The sequence below is a fragment of the Euwallacea similis genome, chromosome 3 (genome assembly GCF_039881205.1).
Source record: "Euwallacea similis isolate ESF13 chromosome 3, ESF131.1, whole genome shotgun sequence".
Taxonomy (NCBI): domain Eukaryota; kingdom Metazoa; phylum Arthropoda; class Insecta; order Coleoptera; family Curculionidae; genus Euwallacea; species Euwallacea similis.
This window is the reverse complement of record NC_089611.1, coordinates 5,851,157-5,873,013: the sequence shown is the minus strand read 5'-3', so window position 1 is coordinate 5,873,013 and position 21,857 is coordinate 5,851,157. Positions and strand designations below refer to the sequence as shown.

The 21,857-nt window shown below is 35.3% G+C and overlaps 1 protein-coding gene across 3 annotated transcripts; it reads right to left on the bottom strand.

Moving 5' to 3' along the window:
- Positions 1–302: 302 nt before the first annotated feature.
- Positions 303–21,857, bottom strand: flz (filzig). 3 transcript variants are annotated; one of them, XM_066406493.1, is made up of 13 exons: positions 21,647–21,857; positions 20,075–20,303; positions 12,821–13,009; positions 11,893–12,069; positions 11,224–11,377; positions 11,004–11,174; positions 10,556–10,705; positions 9,182–10,491; positions 7,833–7,967; positions 5,862–6,098; positions 5,612–5,727; positions 1,526–1,645; positions 303–918 (listed from the first exon to the last, which is right to left on the bottom strand). In XM_066406493.1, exons 2-13 carry the CDS (start codon positions 20,181–20,183, stop codon positions 754–756), a joined length of 3,033 nt encoding a protein of 1,010 aa, XP_066262590.1. In that variant the 5' UTR covers positions 20,184–20,303; positions 21,647–21,857; the 3' UTR covers positions 303–753. The 3 variants fall into 3 exon arrangements, with proteins under 3 accessions (XP_066262590.1, XP_066262592.1, XP_066262591.1); XM_066406495.1 differs by having other exon boundaries at positions 11,004–11,168; XM_066406494.1 differs by having other exon boundaries at positions 21,685–21,857.

Below are 21,857 nucleotides of genomic sequence, written 5' to 3'. Positions count from 1 at the left end.
TGGATAGAAACATGTATTATGCATGAGGAGAGCCCGATTTTTAGGAGGAAAGTTGCATTTAATGCTGGGTGTGTATTCTGAGTAAATGATCGCGGAATAAGTCCAGTCGAAATTTAATAATAATTTTATTATTATTATTCATTAAATTAGTCAACCATTTAATAAATAAATATAAATAAATAGTTCAATATAATACACTAATTACATAGAATTAATATTATTTTTTAATATAGATTCAAATATATTCCCTCAGCGAAAGCTGAGATCGGCAATATTTCTGAATCTTCCTTTGCAATGACTCTTTTTCCTCAAACATAAACTGATGAATTGTTCGAAGAAAGCCTTTAAAAAGGATATCTCAAATCTACAGTTATTTAGGAATTAGCTAAAGTATAATATTTCAGTCCCGTTTCGAATATATGAAAATGTCTCAAAATATTTTCCATGAATGCTAATGATGTATAGCTATTGGTTATCTTCAATTATTGGATGATCAATATGTTGCCTAATTGTCTTATTACCTGCAAGAGTTTTAATTGCAATATTTTGACTAGAACTCGTAGGCATAAGAAAGAAACTTAAAAATTTAATATATTATCGAAGCACGGTTTGAGAAAAGTCGATTAAAATTTTTGAGCCTGACAACATTTGGCATTCTCCATTCGCAAAAACGTTAATAATTTCTTTGTCCAACATTAAATTGGATGTCCGTTCGACGTTGTAAAAATTTGAATGACCTAAGGTACTATTGAATTATTCTATCCCTGTTATGCTCGTTATCCATGGCTTGTAGTACGTCGTCCTCATGTAAACTCCAGGCAAATAGGGTGCGGCACATTTGATTCCATGGGAAACTGTCCCGGCAAGTTCATATCTCCCATCGGGCCTTTGGACAACAAGTGGGCCACCAGAGTCTCCCTAGCAATAGATTATTCATTTATTTCACTAAACGACTAACAGAATTAGAAAACTGCCTTAAATTGTATTGTTACGGTGAGCGCAAACCCTGTACGGGACGACCCTGTATACAAATACTACAATACATTAATAGATGGGGTCGTAATTGTGTTTATTTGTTGGCTTTCCCTCTGCCAACATGTACACAAATCTATCGAACCCTACAGCGCAGCAATATAAATCCAGAGACTGTTGGCGTATAAATATTAATTTATTCTATACTTTGAAATGTTTTTGATAGTGACTCCGGCAACAGGTTTTAATGGAGGCCACAGCCCATGGGATGAATATCATATTAACATTAACCAACAACACCCTTAAGCTAATCGATAACGAAACAAATCCCTTGGGAAAACTTGGAAACACAAACTAACTGCGCTCATAAATTTGGGCAGAGAAACGAGATTACGCAATTAAGTAAAAGTCCAAAGGTGGCAGGCAAATTTTAGTAAAATTAACAAATTATCAAACTTGATAAGGGTTTGACAATGACCCTTTCAATCCCGAAATTCTACTGAGTCATCCCTTTTGTTAATATTATTCAGGACATCCGTACCCAATTGCTTACCTCACAGGCGTCTTTCTGACCATTTGCGTATCCTGCACATAAAAAGGACTCTAGAATAACTTTGGAATGCCCAGCGGTTCTGAACATGTCCTGGCACACGTGGTTTTCCATTATGGGAACCTAAGAGTGAACGAAATGAAAAAAATTAAAAATAAGAGTTGCATCTTAGAGTAGTATTGTTTCAGGAGTTTTTTGAATATACAGAATGTGATTGAATAAGTGCCCGATATTTCGCAGGGTGATTTTTTAAGTAGTTTTAAGATGGAAAGTTTTTATAAAAATGTGTCCTAGCTCGTGTAGTTTTCAAAATATGGGGTATCAAAATTGAAAAAATAAATTAGATATTCTTTGATATCTTTCGATCTCTTCCAGTTAATTTTACGAGATTTCGTATCCTGTTTTTTTTTGGGATGAGAAACTCCAATTTATCAACGATTTAATTGTATTTTCTAGAGGGCGTCACAAGTAACCATCGCAACACTTTTAATTTTTTGGTCCGATGCGTTCTCAAAAGAAAATTAATTAAAAAAATAGGCTGTGAAAAAGAGAAAAGTTGAAGTGAACTGATAAATTTAACCTATAAGTTTTAAGAAAATTATTGTAATTGTTCGATATTTTTTTATGACTTTAAACTTAAATTGTGACGAAGATGCTGCACTTTAAGAAAACCATTGTAATTATTTAGCTTCAAGAAATGAAAAATTTGACAAATTTAGAATTAGCGGATATACATTTTACATATGGGCTTGTTAAGGGGAATGTCTATGAAGCGAAACGATTTTATGAAGAACGATATCCGAATCGAACAATCTTCACCTCAAAAACATTTTCAAATTCAAAACAATTTCCACGTTTGTTTAAATGAAACAGGGGGCTTTTAAGAAATCTAGTCATCCTTCGGGAAAGTATCAAACAGTATGAACACTTGAGATTGAGGAAGCAGTTCTTAATCAAGTTCTTAATCAACGTTCGGAAGCAAACACCAGAAAAGCAGTGCAACACTGAATATTTTTCACTTTATGATACGGAAAATTCTCACTAACAATATGTTATACCCATACCATATTCAAAAAGTGCAAACACTTCTCTTTCGTTACTTCTCGCTGCATATTAATTTTTATCAAAAACTTATTCAAGATCCTTTATTTGGCACTGAAATTCTGTTTATCGATGAAACAATTTTTCCACGTAATGCTATACGCAACTTCCACATGAATCATTTGTGATCAGAAGAAAATTCAAATGCACCCGAAGAATCACATTTTCAAGAACAATTCTCCATAAACATTTGGGCTGGGATCCTTGCGGATTATTTGTTAGGTCCATTCTTTCTTTTTGCAAGTCTCAATGGCAAAAATTATTGTCGGTTTCTGGAAGATCTGCCGGTTTTGCTTAAAAGAGAAATGTGGTTCTTACATGATGGTGCACCGGCACAATTTAGCTTTTAGGTACGAGAATTTTTAAATCAAAATTTCAACAATCGATGGATCCGCCGGGGAGGACTCCAACCATAACCGCCTAGATCATCAGATCTTAAAAAATTTGATTTTTTTTTTGGGGACATCTAAAGACTTTAATGTATCAATTATCTATTTAAAATGAACAAAATCTCAGAAATAGAATAACAGACAACAATTTGATTCAAACAATTCGAATTACTCCTGGATTTTTTCAGAAAATTCGCAATTCAATAAAGAGATTGAATGTATGCATAGCGCAAAGAGAAGGATATTTTCAATATTTATTGTAATTTTTATTATTTACTTAACCTTATTTCGAAATATTCTAAATAATTATGAATGTCATCGCAACAAAATTTATATACTATTTTGACTAAAAACTACTAGTGTTTAATTTTTGAAGTGTTATTTCCTTGTTTCTGTGGATAAAAAGTGAAATAGTAAGTTGTGTGCACTTTTGTGTGTGTGTGTACTTTTTGATAATTAGTATCCATGATCATCTTTAGATGCGTTTTTTTCGGAAATCGTTGCTCCTAGCGATGGTAATAAGGTATACTTTTTTGAACAGACAAGGTAGAGAATAACATTTTTCTACTCGAAGGTGACAAACAGTGTGGCATAAAAAATGTACAGCTATTTAAAAGTGTCGTAATGGTTGTTTGTGGCGCCCTCTAGAAGATACAACTAAATCATTGATAAATTTGAATTTTTCATCCTAAAAAACCCCGGATAGGGAATTTCGTAAAATTAGCTGGAAGAGAGCAAAAGACATTAAAATATATGTGATGTATTTTTTCAACTTTGATACCTCATATCTTGAAAACTAAATGAGCTAAGATATGCAGATGCGAGCAAAAAAATAGCGTCACCTATGCGCTTGCAGCTTCAAGTAGAATATTTTTCTCCCAGTTGAGATGATTGAAATTATAAATACAACACGTTCTTTGAACACTTTTAAGAACTATCTACAAGTAATTTGACGTCGATCTGTCGTATATTAAAGAAAATATTAAGGAAAGTTAGAAGAAAACACAAAAACTGCTTTATTTGGAAATTAAGGTTCTCTACTTCATACTTTAAATAATTAAATTTACAATAAATAATTCTACTTTTTTTAATGTATTTATAAAAATGTACATTCAATATTTGATTGTATGCCCTTTTGCATTTAAAACTGCTTGACAACGATTAGGCATGGAGGCGATCAGTCGTTGACAGTACTCTATAGGAATCCGATACCATTCTTCTTGAGTGATGGCCCACAAATCTTTTAAATTTGTCGGTTTTCGGGCCTTAATCTGCTGTTTAAGGTATTGCCAAAGGTTTTCGATTGGATTCAGATCTGGGGATTGTGCGGGTCAACTCATAACATTGATGGAACTTTCGGTGAACCAGTTTTTGACAATCTTCGCTGTATGCTTAGGATCGTTGTCCTGTTGATAAACCCATCGAATAGGCATATTGTCCTCAGCATACGGAAGCATGTGGTCCACCATAATTCCCAAATATAACTCTTTTGTTAAAATCCCATCGATTTTCACAAGGGGGCCAACACCATTCCACGAAAAACATCCCCAGATCTTAATGTTTCCACCTCCATGCTTAATTGTCTTTTTCGTGTACTTAGGGTCGTAGGCAGTACCTGGGGGCCTCCTAACTAGTCCAGAATGGTCTGAAGAATAAAGCATAATTTTACTTTCATGGCTCCACAGTATGTTGCGCCATTTTTTCTGATCTTCTTTCCCAGTCCATTTTAGGTGATCTCGAGCAAATTTTATTCTGTTTTTTAAATGATTTTTTTTTAACAAGGGCACTTAACGCGGGCTTCTAGCAACTAAATTTTGTTCGCGTAACCTTTTGCGAACTGTCCACACGCTCACATTCAAATTTATTTCTGTAAGAATTCCTTGAGCACTCATAAATGGATTCCGCTTCGATGTACTAATTATGATTCGATCTGCGTTTGGGGTGGTTTTCCTCGGCCTTCCTCTATTTTCTTGTTCCGGAAGGTCCTTCATTGCATTTTGAACCATTTTTAAAGAACATCCAATAATTTTGGAAATTGCTTTTAACGAATATCCTTCGTTTTTCAACTTTCGAATGAACTTTCTTTATGAAGGCGTACAATGCTTGCCACGACCCATTTTTTATAATAGATACTAAGAAAATTACACTATTAAGTACCGAATATTAGTTCAAAGAATAGTAGAGTACTTACCAAAAAAATGTTAAGAAAATTTCAAAAATTTCGACAAAATTCACTTTACAAACTTCAAGAGTGTTTTACAGCAAAAAAACAGTTCAACCGAAATATTTAATTTATAAATTACTCAAAGCTTTTATAAGGATGAAAACTTCTATGGATATACTTAGAAACCTACCTGGAGCTAATTCAAACGTCAAAACTTCCTTACCTTACTTGAGTTTTTCCTAATTATTAAACAAATGAACGAAAAGTAAGTGACGCTATTTTTTTGCTCGCATCTGTATGTTTAAAGAACTTTTCATCTTAAAACTATTTAAAAAATCACCCTGTGAAATATCGGACGCTTATTCGATAATCGAACTCTGTATATTTCTAATTTCCTACTATTAAAAAGAACGGGCCTGAATCTGTATTACTAACCTGCACTTCCTGTAAAACTGATGGTACACCTCCTCCGTATTTCAATCTACCCCACCCAGTTACCGTAGCCATTCGCTTGGTGTAGTCAGAGTTATCGGGTGGCAGGCAAACTGGAACTAGAATTAATTCATTACATGAATGTAACAAAATATATACACATAACACTTTAATTATTTTAGAATCTGCAAAGCCGACGTGTCGAAGTTTCCACCTCGACACACTAAAATTGCAACTCCTCAATATCACTTACTTATGTGGGCGTCAAATTTCACTGGATTCTCTAATTCTAACAGTGCTAAATCATTTTCAAATGTGGCAGCGTCGTATTTCCGATGAACAATGACCCTCTTCACATTTCTGCTGATGGGTTTCCGGGATTCTAGATCGCCAGAAATGTCGTATTCTCCGAAAACTGCCACCAAGGAAGCAAGAAATCCAGGCTGGCAATGGGCGGCCGTTATGACGTATTTATCGCTGATGAGAACACCTAAAAGTTCAGGTTATTTAATTCAAGTTCGATTTGTTAAATAATATCATCGGACATACCAGGGGCAGATTTGGTATTCACGGGTGGCAGGGTTTTCGAGTCTTGTTATTTTATTAGTTTGACAAAACTAGATATCGACCAGAATTTTGCAATTACGAACCAATGTAGGATTTGACAGGCCTAAACAATCTCCCATTTTCCCAATCATAAGGCATGAACCAGCAACATAAAAAATCACACCTGAAGAAACCGAACAAATCCTATAACAGGTTAGTTCAGACCGAACGAAGCCGGACATTTGCTCAAGTATGATAATATTGACCTATTAGAGGTCTTAGGACAGAAATTTTATTATTTATATAAGTCAATACCTTATAATTTCCATTCCAACCATTCCTTAAGTGAAATTTCATTATTGGTCGAATACGGATCGGCACCTTATTAACTTTATTAATTCCCAGATTAGACATAGGAACATGTACTTAAATCTGTTATGAAATGAACATTTATAATTTTAACTAATTTCAATGACTTTGCGGGCAATATATCTTTAGAAAGACCGAGTACGCCCCAAAAACCATTCATATTTATTTGATATCATGTAATATGCCATTTCACATCTTAGATGGCATAAATCAAGACTACGAGCACCAGGGGAATATGCTGCTGGATTAGAGTTTCCCCCATTATTAATGGAAATACTTCCACAAGAAAATTTTGAGACGTTAGTTAGATGCTCAAAAAATGTAATACGTAGCATATATTTATACACTATATGTAGTATATACAGGGATTTTTAAATATCATGTACATACGAAAGGGTGTAATTTTTTAGCTCATTTCATGAGTAAAAGTTCATGTAAATATAGGTCCGCAAACGTCTCATTATCTATATATCTATAGGGTGTTTAAATTTAAAAAATAAATAGTGACTACCGTTGATGAGTGACGAAATCAAATATTAAATGCATTTGAAACGGTAAGGAATATGCCGGGGATATTTGAAAGAGTACGGGTATTAATGAGGAGAAGGGTAGACGCACGTGTAAAGATTTGGGGGGGGGGGGGTTATTTTTAACAGTTGCTCTAACGTTCTTTCTTTATTAACATTATTATTATTACTGTTTAGTTTATTATTTAGGGTTATCCCGGCTTTAATTTTTAACAGGTACAATAGTTTCAAATAAATTTTCAAAAATTCTTAAAAATGGAGGATTACCTATAATAAATAATTGCTAAATAATATATAATAATATATAAAATAAATTTTAATTTCATTCGGCGAATTACACAAAATCGGTTTCTATTTTTTTCCTCGATAACCGACACAGATACGAAAAAACTGCAAGAGACCAAAAGTTTCTAAACAAAATAAAAAAGTCATTTTGTATTTTAGAACCTACTAACGGTGCATGGCGAGAAAGTTCAGGAGAAGAAAAGGGGTTTGACCCCTGAAACGTTATTACCCTGTAGGTTATCAAAACTATTTGACATGCTCAATGACGTAAATCCTACAGTCCAAACTATGTTTCAATTTTAGCTAAATATTTAAAAAACTGCAGGAGCTATAAAGAACAAACTTATGAATTTCTGAACTTTGAACACCCTGTAAATAGGTAACGAAGCATTTGCGGACCTACGTTTATGTGAACTTTTAGTCATGAACTAAATATTTTCTTGCGGATTCACATGATATTTAGGAACATCCTGTATAATATATAGGATATTACATACCTCCACATTTGTTCTTTGTGAATAATCCTAGCCACGTCGATTCTCTGACTAAGACTTGCCACGGAAACTCTCCGAATACTGCTCCTCGTCCTCCGACAATTCTTCCTGTTTTTAAGAGGGGTCTCACTCCACACTCTGAAAGAAATTTTAAGGAAGTGTTCTAGGTACATATTAGTTGAATTATTAGGGAAATATTACCACTAAATTAGTAATATGCAGGGTGACGCAGATGGACCCATTTGACCCAGCACTGTTACCTTCTCCTTACTTCCACCTGCACCACCCTGTGTGATGTAAACTTTAAGTTTATTTTAATATAAGTTAGTTCGGGTTAGACACAGGTACCAACAGCTGAATCAAATTAAAAACAAGAACTCTACATTTGATTTTGTATGACCTCTTCATCTCATCATTATCAACCATTTACCTCCTTCGTAACTTAATATTAGTTCAAAGCCTGGCAAATGGAGTACCATAACAAGTCGTTGTAATTCCGCCTTGTTGGTTGTCTCAGGAAACAATCTATACCCTCGGAGATGAGTAGACCTGATGAGAATACTGATTTTGGAAGTATTAAAAGCCCCATCGAGAGTAGACAAGTCATTTGGTTAACAGGAATTCCATTGGGAGATCCCTCAGCAGTCAGGTCCATCTTGATTAAGACCGGCGTATCAACTTTTCTATACTTCAACTGCACGAGAAGCTTGTTCGTGTTTTATTACTTTATCCTTAAGTGGTTTCCTTATAATAGTTGGTGGGTTTTAATTATAAACTCCATCAAATTTTTCTTCTTCTTCATATTTTTCATAATTTCAGAAATTTTTGTTTCGAAAATGAATTCACGTTTCCGAAAATTCAAAATTTGCAAAATTTCCGTCCGGAATTTGGAAATGTGTGATTCTTCAGATCAAGAAGAGACACCACGCAATGTGCAATAGGCCTCAAATTTGGGAAGTTTCGACATTTTCATCCAGGAATTAAAACCCCCCAAATTGTTCTTATATCAGAATTGTTAAATTTACGTAAATAAGCAACAGGATACAGGGTGATCAGTTTTGTGAAATTAAAAAATTTGAATATTTTCGATTTAAAGAAAATATTTAATCGATATACATTGTCAGGCATTCCTCATTAACAAAATGAATACTTTAGTACATTACACAGAAACGAGGTGTGTCTAGGGCTTTTGTAAGCTATTGCTTAATAAATATGAACTAGATCTATATACCAGGAGAGTATAACAATACAACAATTTGGCACAAAATTACTTACCACATAGTACAAACAGGCACTTTAACAAGATGCACAAACTGAACTTATCTAAAACTTAGTACGAATTGAGTACTTACGGTCCCTATAATTCTGATGCAACTCTGACTCAGTTTCAATTTCGATAAAATTTTGAACTGTCGTCGGAGGTTTTCTGGTAGTCGTAGGCCTCTTCGTAGTAGTGAGACTAAGAGGAGGCCTCCTGGTGGTAGCTAGTCTTTTGGTGGTAGTCTTCACACTGGTGGGTTTCGTAACAGGTTTCCTTGTGGTGGAACCCTGCTTCTTCACCGGTTTCTTGGTCGTGACAATGCTAGAAGCTGTTGGGCTACCAGTAGCATTAATGTGCTTATTGTAGACTATATCCTTGAGGTCGTTGAACGGTTCTTGAAGTCCATAGATGATCTGGTTCACAAAGGATTCGACTTTGTCATTCATGGCGTCGTCTTCCACAAAGTTGGGGGTGGTTATGTCTTCCTCACTGTACACAGGTTGAGATATGTTTAAGTTGGGATTGCGGTCTGGGGGGAAATTGATTAAGTCACTTGCAGAAGTCACTACAATTGCTTCTGTGTCTTCATTCGCCGAAGGGGGCAAGGACGAAGAAATCGTGGGTTTAGGGGTGATAATGACTGTAGGCGAAGGAAAACTTTGGCTGCTGCTTGTCTGAGGTCTTTGAGTGCTATAAATGTTCTGAGTGACATGATTGTTAATTGTGACATGGTTTACTGGCTTCCTCTGAGGCAGTGAACTAAACTGCGAAGGCCTTGAAGTGGTGATACTCTGGTATTTGGAAGGAACTTCAGTAGAACTTGAAGAGGCAACCACAAATCCATCATCTTTTTCAACATTAACTGGTCCTAACACTATTAAAGTAGGCGCCGGACTTGGATATGGAGAATACTGACTGAGGGGTTGTGAGGTCACGGTGAAACTTGGGCCAGCAATTGTAGAACTTACACTGGAAGGTCTATAAGTGGAGCTGGTGGAATCTGAACCATACACGTGAGGGGTTGTATGAGAACCAGGAAAAGCTTCGGGAGAATTGGCAAAAGTGGAATGTGCCACAGTGGGTGGTCTTGCTGTTGAACTATGAGCGTATGTCCCATTGGGTGGTTTCCTGGTAGGGTCAAATGTTGGACTGTATACATAACTAGTAGAAGGTGGTTTTGGTCTTGGCGTGAAATTAGACGACGAGTTAGGTTTTTGGGTGGAGATAGAATATTTGCTAGGTTTATAAACGCTCTTTGTGGGCTTTTTAGTTTGGATCGGCCTTCGAGCTGTAGTTTTTCTGCGCGGAGGGACAGTTGTGCTAAAGATGTAAGAGGTAGATGGTGGTTTTTTTGTTGTCGGTGGCCTTTTTGTAGTTGGGGCACTTGAGCTGACAAAAGAGCTGAAAGTTACGAAATTAATTTTACTATGTGTAGTAAGTATAGTAATAAGTCAAATTTACTCACAAAGTAGATAAAGGTCCAGTAGTGGTTGATAGACTTAATAAGTTGAGGTTATCCAGGGTAACTTCTTCATTATGCTCTGTTTTGTTATATGCGTGGACTAGAGTTGGCACTAATATGTAATTTTCATCCGTGGGTTTTGGTGGTTTTGGTCTAAAACAAAAAGTAAATTTAAGAAAAGTACGTTGGCCTTACAGTTTTCAGGGAAAGCACGTTACTAGTTGATTCAACTTAGAGAAATTGCTAGTTTGCTGGACGCAAAACTGAGATAGACATATTTTAGTACTACCAACAGAGAGCGCAAAATAGTAAGTTTACGTGCCCGCTCAGCGCGCGGTTAAAATCTTTCTCGATCGCTTCGCATTAGCTTCTATAATAAACTATAATAGTAGTGCTAAACGATCATTTCTAATTTCAAGTTTACTGTTACTGTTACTGTAAATGAAACTACCTAAATATTGGTCTCTGTATGGAGGGAAGAGGGGTATAACCGACCGGTGCATTTGAAACAGAAATCTGCAAAATTGGAGGCAAATTCGTCTCCCCATACCGCAATGTTGTTTCTTCATGTCCATATGGAGTTGTCTTTTTTTCATATAGCGGCACCGTCGCCGAACTGGAACTGCGAAACTTCAATTAATATTTATTTCTAGAAACGTTCTGAACTTTACCTAAAGTAGCTAGAATTGATTTCGTTATCCTCAGTACCTACAAAAGTTTCAGGCTTCGAATGCGTAACTCCAGAAGCTGGCCATGGACCCAATACTGAGTCTATGTTAACCTTGTTATCGGTTCCCGTTGAAATAATGTTAGAGTTACTTCCACCTGAAAGAAATAAAAATTAGGAAGCTGTGCCAAACTAAATACGTATATTACAGAAGATTATTTAAATGTGTTCCTATAAAATTATCCTGTGTATTGAGAGTGGTAAGTACCACACTACTGCACTCCGTGTGTTAACGTAGTACTTACCACGCTTAAAGATAAAATACTATACGATCCACGTTACTTAGGTGTTTTTATAGCCCTCGTTAACACTTTACAGAACTGTTGGCAGTTTAGAGAGAAAACTATAAAAAGTTTCAAAGGATAAAAACGGAGACCTATGCACGTTGGCTCTTGTTTCAGCGAAAACGTGACCAAAATTCAAAGCTTGCGTTTAGATGTACAATCGAATATTTATTTCGTTCTAGCTGGCGATAAAACATAAAAACGAGGGCTGAGTTTTGAGACGAGAGAAGTTTTGTATTACTTCAGTAAATAGAAAAGACGTATTTAATGGCGCACCTTAACAGATTTTTCACGTTTTAACTCTACTCACATTTTCTTTGGCATCTTACCAGAAAAAGGTGGATTTTGTCCTAACAATGAAGCAGCTATCTGTGACACTCCGTGAGACGTTATATCATACATGGGCGTTGTCCTATGAGTGGTGGGGCTAAATTTTGAACTTAGCTTATTATCCAGTGCGGTTAATGCGGGAATCTCTTGTGTTAGAATTTCTCCAATCTCTTCATCTGAAAGAGATAATAAATAATAAAAAGTCTCTGTGTAAACCTGCACTGAGCAGGCTAATGGAAATCAGTTCTGCTATTGTCAGTGAAAGACATTGTATGTAGAATATTCTTCATAAAAGTTCATATAATCAGCCATAGAACACAAGGAGTTTATATAAACTTAACAGCAAAAGAACTGGCGTACTAGTTAATGTGGAAAAATATATATTGAAAATGTATTTATACCATTTTATTGTTGATAATTTATAAGATTAGTTTTTCATTTAAATTTAAGGTTTTCAGAAAATAATTCCAGTGTTTATTTCCTTTTTTTCCTAAAATAGCGATAATAATTTTTAGGCATTTTGCAGCAGTTTACTTCCAAATGTATTACAAGGCGATTTGATTTCTTTGGATAAACCTTCTTACTTTTTTTTGTTTATATGCATTAAAAAGATAGGAGAAATTTGTTTTGTTATTTTGTTAAAACGTTCACTTTTTTTAAATTTTATTAAATTTTTTATACGCACCTTAGATTTTTAATTTCGTATTATTTTTGAATCAAATATAAAAATTTTCCATTTCGCTGAAATAATTTAATTCTTCACAATAAATAGCTAAAAACAATTGTTGATAAGCCGGTTTTGTGATGCTAAGTTTATATATATAATAATTATATAAACAGTCTATAATTTCTATGACTCATATTGTTTGAGTCACCCTGTAGTTTCAAGCTACAGGATGAACACATCTTACCATAATCTTCCCTTACCTTTAGGCAATTGGCAGCACGCGCCAAAGAGAAACCCATCCATACATGCCCCAACAACCTGCCCATTTCTTTGGGAACACTCATGGTTGAACATGCAAATGTTAGGCCCTCCTGGAGGATTTGTTGGGGTTCTTGTGGCTTTGCAAAATTTCGGTGTTATCCTATAACCACCAAATAATTTTCTGGCCCCTGAAAAAATTTGTCTTTTGCTTGGAAGTCGACATTTAATACAACTGCAGAGAATGAAGAGGCATGTACATTTAAAGGTTTATATTAAACCAACGCTCACAAACAGATTAAATTACATGGATCTGCTTTCCTCTATGCCTTTCCATAACATTGGAAACTTCGTAGGGTACAAGAATGAAGACGGTAAAAATCGAAAAACTAGTGTCACATTGCAGCAAATAATATAAAAAGACATTTCTATTCGATGAAAGTATACTTGGACAAAAAGAACAAGAAGTTTTAGGACAGTTTCAAACTATTGCAGATTGAATTTCCTGAAGGGCGACGTAGTATTATTGATTGTTGACGCTTTCAGAATTTTATGAAATTACTTTAATCTAATGCGTTTTAGGTGTAACATAAGCACCTGAAGGTAACAAATGTTTATAGGAAAAGAACACTTGACTTTTGATTTTTTGTTATATACAGGGTGACTCGGTGGTGACAAAAAATTTTTACAGTTGGGCTTCAAATATCGGACGCATGAGATTCCGGCTTTATTTAATATTTGTTATGTGAACTCATGTTGGGGATGCCCACACAAATTTACCAGAGCATAACTGGTATTTAAAATAACACACTCTACTTTGAAGCTCTTTTTTCGTTCGTTTGATCTCCTTTCCTCGCACAATTTCATTTTTGTGTAGGCAAATTAGGTTTCGTTAATTTTCGCCGGCAATTTCGCTTTCTGTCCATGACGCGTTTTTATTTCCTTTGAAAACCACTCTGATGTGGTCTAAAAACCCGTTCTAATTTACATGACGGTGGATACAGTAATAGGGACGGTTTCTCTTTTAATTTCGAAGCACGTACTAAAAGATTTGTAAGGATAAAATGAGGATATGTTTTTTAGCTTTTAAGTGCAGTGCTTTTTTTAACGTTTGATGTAGAATATATGTAAAAGTACAAAAACACGAATTTTGAAATATTGATCTTTTTAATCTTTTCCTATCTAAATGAAGGATAAATCCGGAAAATTGAAACCCGTTACGAAAGGCGATAAGGCATTAGACAGCCATATTGCGACACGTTGGAAACACAATGGGGTGACCATTATTTCATATGTCTTGACCTTTTCCATTTTCACGACTTCCTCTTTGGAAAAACAAACGTAGCGTAAAACTTCAGGCGAAGTATTGTGGCATGTTTTGTATCTTCGATATTTTAGATTTGGGGAACGGACATTGAGGATTTTCGTGTGTGCCGGTTGAATTAATCGTACAACTTGGAAGTTGGAAGCACTGATGACCTGCCCTTGGTATAAAGCCCTAAAGGGTGGTCCAATACGCTGTACATCTGGCAACTTCCTTTATTCGCAAGTTTTGTACGTCGGTTTATTACAAAACCGCATGGAACAATTAACGCCGCAAGAACGTTGCAAAATAATTAAAATTTATTATCAAAGACCTTGTAAAGGAAACTTGGCGTGGACTGTGAATTACGTGTACTTTATGGTCCACATCATCGATTTGGCAGCTTGCGACTTCTTCCTGTGGAGTTACGTAAAGTCGAAGGTCTACGCTAACAACTCTAACAACCGAGGTGTTAAAACAACAGCTGAGCCCCTTTTCAATTCCGTCTTTTATCCTTCGTCGAAACAAATAATTAAGCGATTTTAAACTACTTTCGTTGTAGCATTGACTAGGCAATAATTAAGAAAAGAAAGAGCACGTCGGTAACCAAATTCAATCACGAAGATGTTCATGAATGAAGCTCATGAACTCATTAAACAAGAAAAAGCATAACCACGATCCGAGCCAAGCGAAATGCATTGACATTGCTACATGACCTTTGTCGGAGAAAGTTTGTCACTTGCGTCGAGTCATCGACATGACTTGGAGAGACGTTTGCCATTACTAACCTAAATTGATGAAATTGCGTCTCAAGTCGGCGTCCAACTTACTTCTTATTTTATTAAACATTCGTTTACATTGTGTGATATTTGGCTAATTTAACTCGGAAGATGCTCGTACATTTTCCGATAAATTTATTGTTCAGTAACTCAACACGCTTGATATAAATACCTAAACTACAAGATGTGAATTTTTAATAACAAAGAAGTTTTTAAACGTAGGATTTACATAAAATTACTATCCTAATCGAGATATTTCTACTACTATTAATGCGTACAAGCAAAATTCCCATTCAACTTAACAAAAAATTTAACAAACAAATTGAACAAAAATTTTTAAAAATACAAAAATAATGTACACAAGATGATAACCGTACTTTTTTAGTTTAGAGGCAGAAACTGAATTGGAAAGTTTTGTGCATTTTACTTAATGGACAACACTTGCCAATTTAATCAAAACTTTAATTAAATGGCGTATCAAAGTCAAGTAATCTCGTGTTCACAAAGAAACTGCCGCCTTGAAAAGCTCCAGAAGTAACGTTCGTTACTTAAGTGCAACTCTGCCCTTTTTTTCGCAGATGCAACTCCCAAGACCATGAGCTACTTTTAAAATATGTCCTCGTTACCCCTTTAATTCGCAAGCCCAGGATTTGTTCAGGCTTTCTCTCAAATAGGTTTTACGAACTGATAATGACCTTAAAGTAAGCTGTTTTCTCTGCAAAATAAATTTTCCCTCAGGAAAGAGAAATCTTGCCATCCCTGGAAGAGTTTTAAATGCGAATTTCGTAATGGAATTAATAATCATTAAACTTAAAATGTTATTGACAACGAAGGCTTACAGGTTTAGTTGTGAATGGAATTTCAGCAATTTCACATAATTCTGTAGTAAAATGAATTGCATGTCATCCTGGCGAAAGGTCAAAGAGGCGCCTTCTTGCCTCCTCATGAAAATTATGGCTTTTCTTAGAACTTCAAACCTTTATTCTGGTTTCTTGTTATTTGTTGCGATTTTCCTGTTGCAGCTCCAAGCAGAAACAGAAAGTTTTATTTGCAGGGAATATTTTTTATTGCCATGCTAAGCAGCGAAACTTTCCATTCATGTATTGCAACTGCAAACGTGCAGTTTCCTGACAAATTAAAACAGAATTTCCCTCCATTACATATCATCTTTTATGAATTATTTTAATTTAATCTTCTGATGATAAAACTATAAAAGATCTCGTTATAGCCTTAGATTCACATCAAATTATTAATTTAGTGAAAAACGCAAATTGCCTATAGAAAGCAATCCGAATTGTGTAGACCATGACTCAGCCCTGACTATTAACTTTACTGAAGATGGTCAACCAGGCCGTCATAAAAGTGACAATGGATTTAAAGCTTCTTGTGGGTTAGGAGGTTATATAAATTAGTGAGGCTGTTTGATTATGATAATTTTGTATAAGCTTTGCGGTTATTTAATTTTCTAAGTCTTTCACTTTAAAATTCCTGTAGAATGGATTCTTACTTATTTTAATGGCAGTGACACCTTCGATACGGAACGAATTACGAAATCGGTTAAATAAGGAAAAAGTTACAGTTTTTAATGTTTATGAAATACGCGATGCTGCTAAATTGCTTTTAGTTTCTGAGATATTAAGGAAAAATGAAAAGTTGAGGGCTGTGGAAGAGGCACGGAAGTGATTCTCATCGACATTATCGAATTTCCAAATCGAACTGTTGAGCTCTTAAGTTTGAAAAATCTCAGAAAAAAACACAAAACTGACCTAAATTCTTCATTAAACATTTTCTCTGTTCAAGATTAATTATCCACCGCATGCAGAAATCTTGACGATATTTTAGTGGGTTGTCAGCATGAAGACGTCGAATCTCAAAATATTAACAAACAACGTAATGAAATCAGTTCCTTTGAACGGATGAAAAGAGAAAGTTTCTGTGAAATATGACGGTTTATAATCCGAGCCCGCAAAAATGCGTTTTATTGTCACATACTCTGTTCCCATTTCTTCGCAAGTAACAGTTAGCCAATTTGAATAAATAATGTTCAGTATGATAATGCTTGAACGCATAGGTAATTTGATTCATGTATATATAGCGAGGTTTACTTATTGGATTGGAATCTCAGTATTAGTAGAGATTTGTGTTTCGACGACGGAAGCGATCAATCATCCTCGTTTCAAATGTATCTATAGAAAGCTATTGAAGACAATATCCGACCGTCTCAATCACATCATTCATTGGCAATCCAATTTAAATGGAAACGGTAAAAGAGCCTTTTGGGGTCTGAATATACGATGTAATTTCATTGTAGACGTGACCTTTTGTGTTTTTTTCAAACCACTTTGGGTCAAACTATAACAAAGCGGTTATTGAGCCATTTATCACTTTACAAGAGCGGCTTGAAGGGATAATTTCGTGGTATTAAATTTCAGGCGGTGCATTAACATACGAGTTTCATAAAATAGCACATTGGCGCACGAATCCGATAATGGACGAGCGCGACACGAGCCTCATGAACCAGAAAGAGCAGGATTTTTATAGTCAATTTTCAAAGATGACAAACTGTGGATAGTAATTAAGTACGATCGAATTAAAGATTGCTGCAAACCTCCGTGTGAAATTGTATTTTAAGAATTATCAGGAAACTGATAAATTCATAGTAACCAGTAACCTTAGTAAAATGTAATACGTTAAGGTGAAGTCAATGTCTGCACTCACAGGAAGACACTGCTAATTGATGACGTCGGAAATGAAATCGACGATAGATTCCGTTAGCTCGACTGAGCACTGAGGATTTACAAAGCAACGATTAAGAAAAAACGGAATTGTTTTGTTATTATCAACTATTCCACATTTACAAATAATTTATTATTAATGTATAAAGTCCATTCATCTTTGAAGCTGATTTAGACGGATGAAGGAGGCGACCCATGCTATACCTTGAAGTTTTCAACGCCCTGTATAATTTAAAAAATGTTACACGTACAAACATAATGTCTGACTTAACAGTAAACTGGTCAAAAATTGATGCTAATTAAAGGTTATTATATTTTAAAGTTGTTGTCTTAAAAACCTCAAGTTATGAATAGTTTTTGCGGAAGTGTGGAGGAGAAACCTTCACAGACAATCACGTAACACCGCATGTCCTTGAACCTGTGATACTTCAAGGGTTCGATAATCCCTCGAAAATAAAATGAGGATATTTCTGTCTTTGCCTGAAAAATTGTCGCTCATCGCCGCGAATGAAACCCCCTGGTGTTTCCGATCGTATCAGTATTCCTGATTCACCACCTAGCAAATGTAATATTTCAACAATGCAATATTGGTCATTCATTTTCAGGCTGAACTGGCGACCGTCAAATTACGGCGAGAATATCATTCATTTGGAAAATTTGATGTTTCAACAATGCAGCACGGGTATCTTATTGTTACGCTGAACCACTAGCTGGCGATTTACAGCAGTAATTTGCACTAGTGCAATTATCGCAATTATTTCCCTGATCGCCTCTAGCAAAGCTGTAACAAAGTGAAATATTTCAATCTTGTGACCGCATTCGAGGATATAATTCATGTAATTCTCTTCTTAAATTCGATTCGTGCAACGAAATGAATATATAATGTTTGACAATTTTGCACTCATGCAATTTTAACTTATAAATTACATGCAGAGTGCGCTGGCGCTCTTATTCGTGCAAACGTTTCAAAAATTATCGATAATTTTCGTTGCACTTCAACCTACTCGGAAGTAATTGCCCATCTGTTTGAACATTCTTTAAGCAATTTTACGCAAAATCTTTATGAAAATATGCGAGTGGACAGTCACTTCAAAACACTATTTTTTATTAGAAATTTTTGGGGACTATATGGTATCTTAGTACAGACGCACACGTTCGTGGAATAATTTAATCAAAAGGCAAACTGCAAAATATGGACTATGCGGTATTCGGACTAGTGCTGATTATAAATCAAAACTTAAAGGAAAAATTAGCAATTAATCTCTATTTATAGGCAATAAGCGCAACCGATCGTTAACAGAGGCCTTTATAGACACACATTTTAGTATAAAAAAGCCAAGACTAATCATGCGTGACAATGAATTTGTTCCGAAGGCTCATACCTAGAAATTGGAGCAGTGAATGATCGAAATTTCTACTTCGAAAGGAATTTGGTTTCATTCACTTTCTCTTTTCATGCTTTGTTTCCTATATACCAAAAAAATATTTGACATTTTTTAGATCTGTGCTTTTAGTTTCGAAATTTTTTAAATCGTACTAACAACCCCATTTCGGTCATGATGGTAGACTAGATGATTAGATTTGTATTAAAAAAATGAAAATATCTGAAAGGTCTATTAGCACGTTAGCCACAAAACTGTTAATAAAACCAAGTCAACTATATAGCCATTCCTAGCTTCATGACCATAAGCCGATACCTGTTACTGGCATATTTGTCGTTTCTAACTGTTCGGCTGTAATTACAGATACCTACACGCTGAAATCAATGGGTACTTTCAACTTTTAACTTTCCTAGATATAGATAAGCACTAGTACTCACAGTTTACTGCATCAGATTCTGAATTTCAGATTATTAAGCTTGTACTAGTAGCTTGCCAGTGGCGTCACTTAATCAGTAGCTATACAGGAAGCGAGACTAACCTTACAGACGCACATACTTTTTAAAAGAAGAAATAACCCAAACGACGTATCTATTGGTAATACTTCGTAAATAAATTTCCCGTTCGTTGCAGCCATTAAAGGGAAACAAAGTTATCATTAAACCCGCCAGTGGTTCTGCACTAAGTCGCATTCCTCGCAGATGTAGTATAAGTATACTAAATAGCTTATTGGTAGTATAAATGAGCCAACAGCTGTAAGAAAATTATAAGTAAATTTATTGTTCCTGTGTGCTAGGTACATGTTCATCTCATTACTGGATTACAGAACTAAAATTGTTATAAATTGCTGGTTCTTAAGTGGTGGTTTTACAATAAAATGCTTTTACCGATCCGCAAAAATTGCAAATACTCTAATGTTGGAACCGGTACCAGAAATTCCTTCTCCAAATTTTTATTTTGATAGTACCGCTGCAATATTGAAAATCAAACAAGGAAAGCAGATCCCATTACCAGGCACAAACTATTCGAGTACTGGTTTGGCAATTGAAGTACTACTTACCTCTGGTTCTGGTTAGTCCACTTCTTTCGCTAACATCCGCAAGTGTCACTTGGAACACGTTATAATATAGGAAGCATAATATAAAGTAGTGCCACGATTCGTTTTTCATAATGATTGATTGGTTCGTTGCACTACTGGATAAGAATAGAATAGCTATTATTCGCCCCCAGGGGTGAAGAATTCTATGAATAAGAATTTAGATTCTCCAGCCAGCTTGAGCAAGATTTACCTAAATGATGGAAAGTCCTCACTGATTGTACTAATTGTAAATTATACTATTTTTTCATTATTGGACAAAACGAGGGAGTCATTAAAAACGTTCTATGTATGATTTTTTTGCCTACATGATCTAGTATTACGAAGCTTTTGTATTTCTGAAATGCAATAATCCTGATTAAATTGTTTCTGTCCCCCAAATTTTGAAGTCTCTATTAAAAATCCATAAGAAGGAATATTCATAATTTACGGATTCGGAAAATATTTTCCCGTGCGCGAGATAGTTTTGCTTACGAAGCGAGGCCGGACATGGAAAGTCATATAAGCACGGAAAGATTCATTTCGGGCGTGTCATGAATGACACATTCCATTAGTTGACTTAAAGCGAAAAGCGAATTCAGTTACTTGCTCCAGAAGTTGATTTTTTATTCGTAAACAACGTTGTAAACGACGTGTGTTTGTTTTCAGAACAGCTAACAAACTAGGAAATTCTTAGCTTCAATGTCGTTGCATGAAGGTACGTGTTTTCACGTACATCTGCCAGAGAACATTTTCAATATAAAAGTGTAAAAAGCAAAAAATACAAAACATAGCCGCACAATGTTTCGACTGGAATTTAAATGCGCTGTGAATGTGGACGTTATTAACTTTTAATGTAAGTTTTAATTAGTTTGCTCAGTGAAATTTGAGTTTCCGAATTCTATTCCATGTTTATTACCATTAAGCCAATGAGCAACTGAGATAGTTTTTTACTAATTTCATCATCCTGTTTCAATTAAATTTTTTTTCCGAAAAGGTCGTTACCAAAGTAAAACCGCAAACTACCTAAAATGCTTATTAACTCTTACTGTGGGTGGGAAAAGGATCACACGGTCACTATCTCATATATCCTTAATGAATATACATGGGGTCAAGTTAACAATTGACATTTCTTGTAACTCTCAACTAGAAGGATAAATAATGATGTATGACGTATGGATGTTTCGCCATTTATCAAATTAGCAACTATAAATCTTGAAAATCCTGATTAGCAGTAGTAGCGTTTATTTGTCTAAAAGATGGAAATTGAGTTAATGGGTGATCAATAATTAGCAGGAAACGCTTTATTCCAGTTGAATAATTTACTAATCTTAATCAACGATACGAATGCCGGTACAGATCATCCACGGAAATTAAAAACAGAACCATTCTTTTAAGTGCCCTTTAGAGATCCCTCACAATATCACTTGCATTAATCATCAAATAAATCGACGTCTGGTAGTGCTTCTTCATTACCAAATATAAAACACTTTAATCTTCCATACAGAACACCTCCCTCCCTTTGCATTCCTGACCCAATTTGTAAAACAAACTCACACACTCTACTTCCTGAAACCAATTAGTACAATCAGTACCAATACCAATCACGTTTAAGGCAAGCTGCCCAAAAACACTGGGTCTTTTTAGCACCTTCTGGGCACCTCGATTACAAGCGGACGTAACTTGATCGATTTAAGATAGAAGAACCCTCCGAAGAAGTGTCGGTACCCAATGGGTTCGTGCCGGCGGTAGACTGAAGAATCTGTTT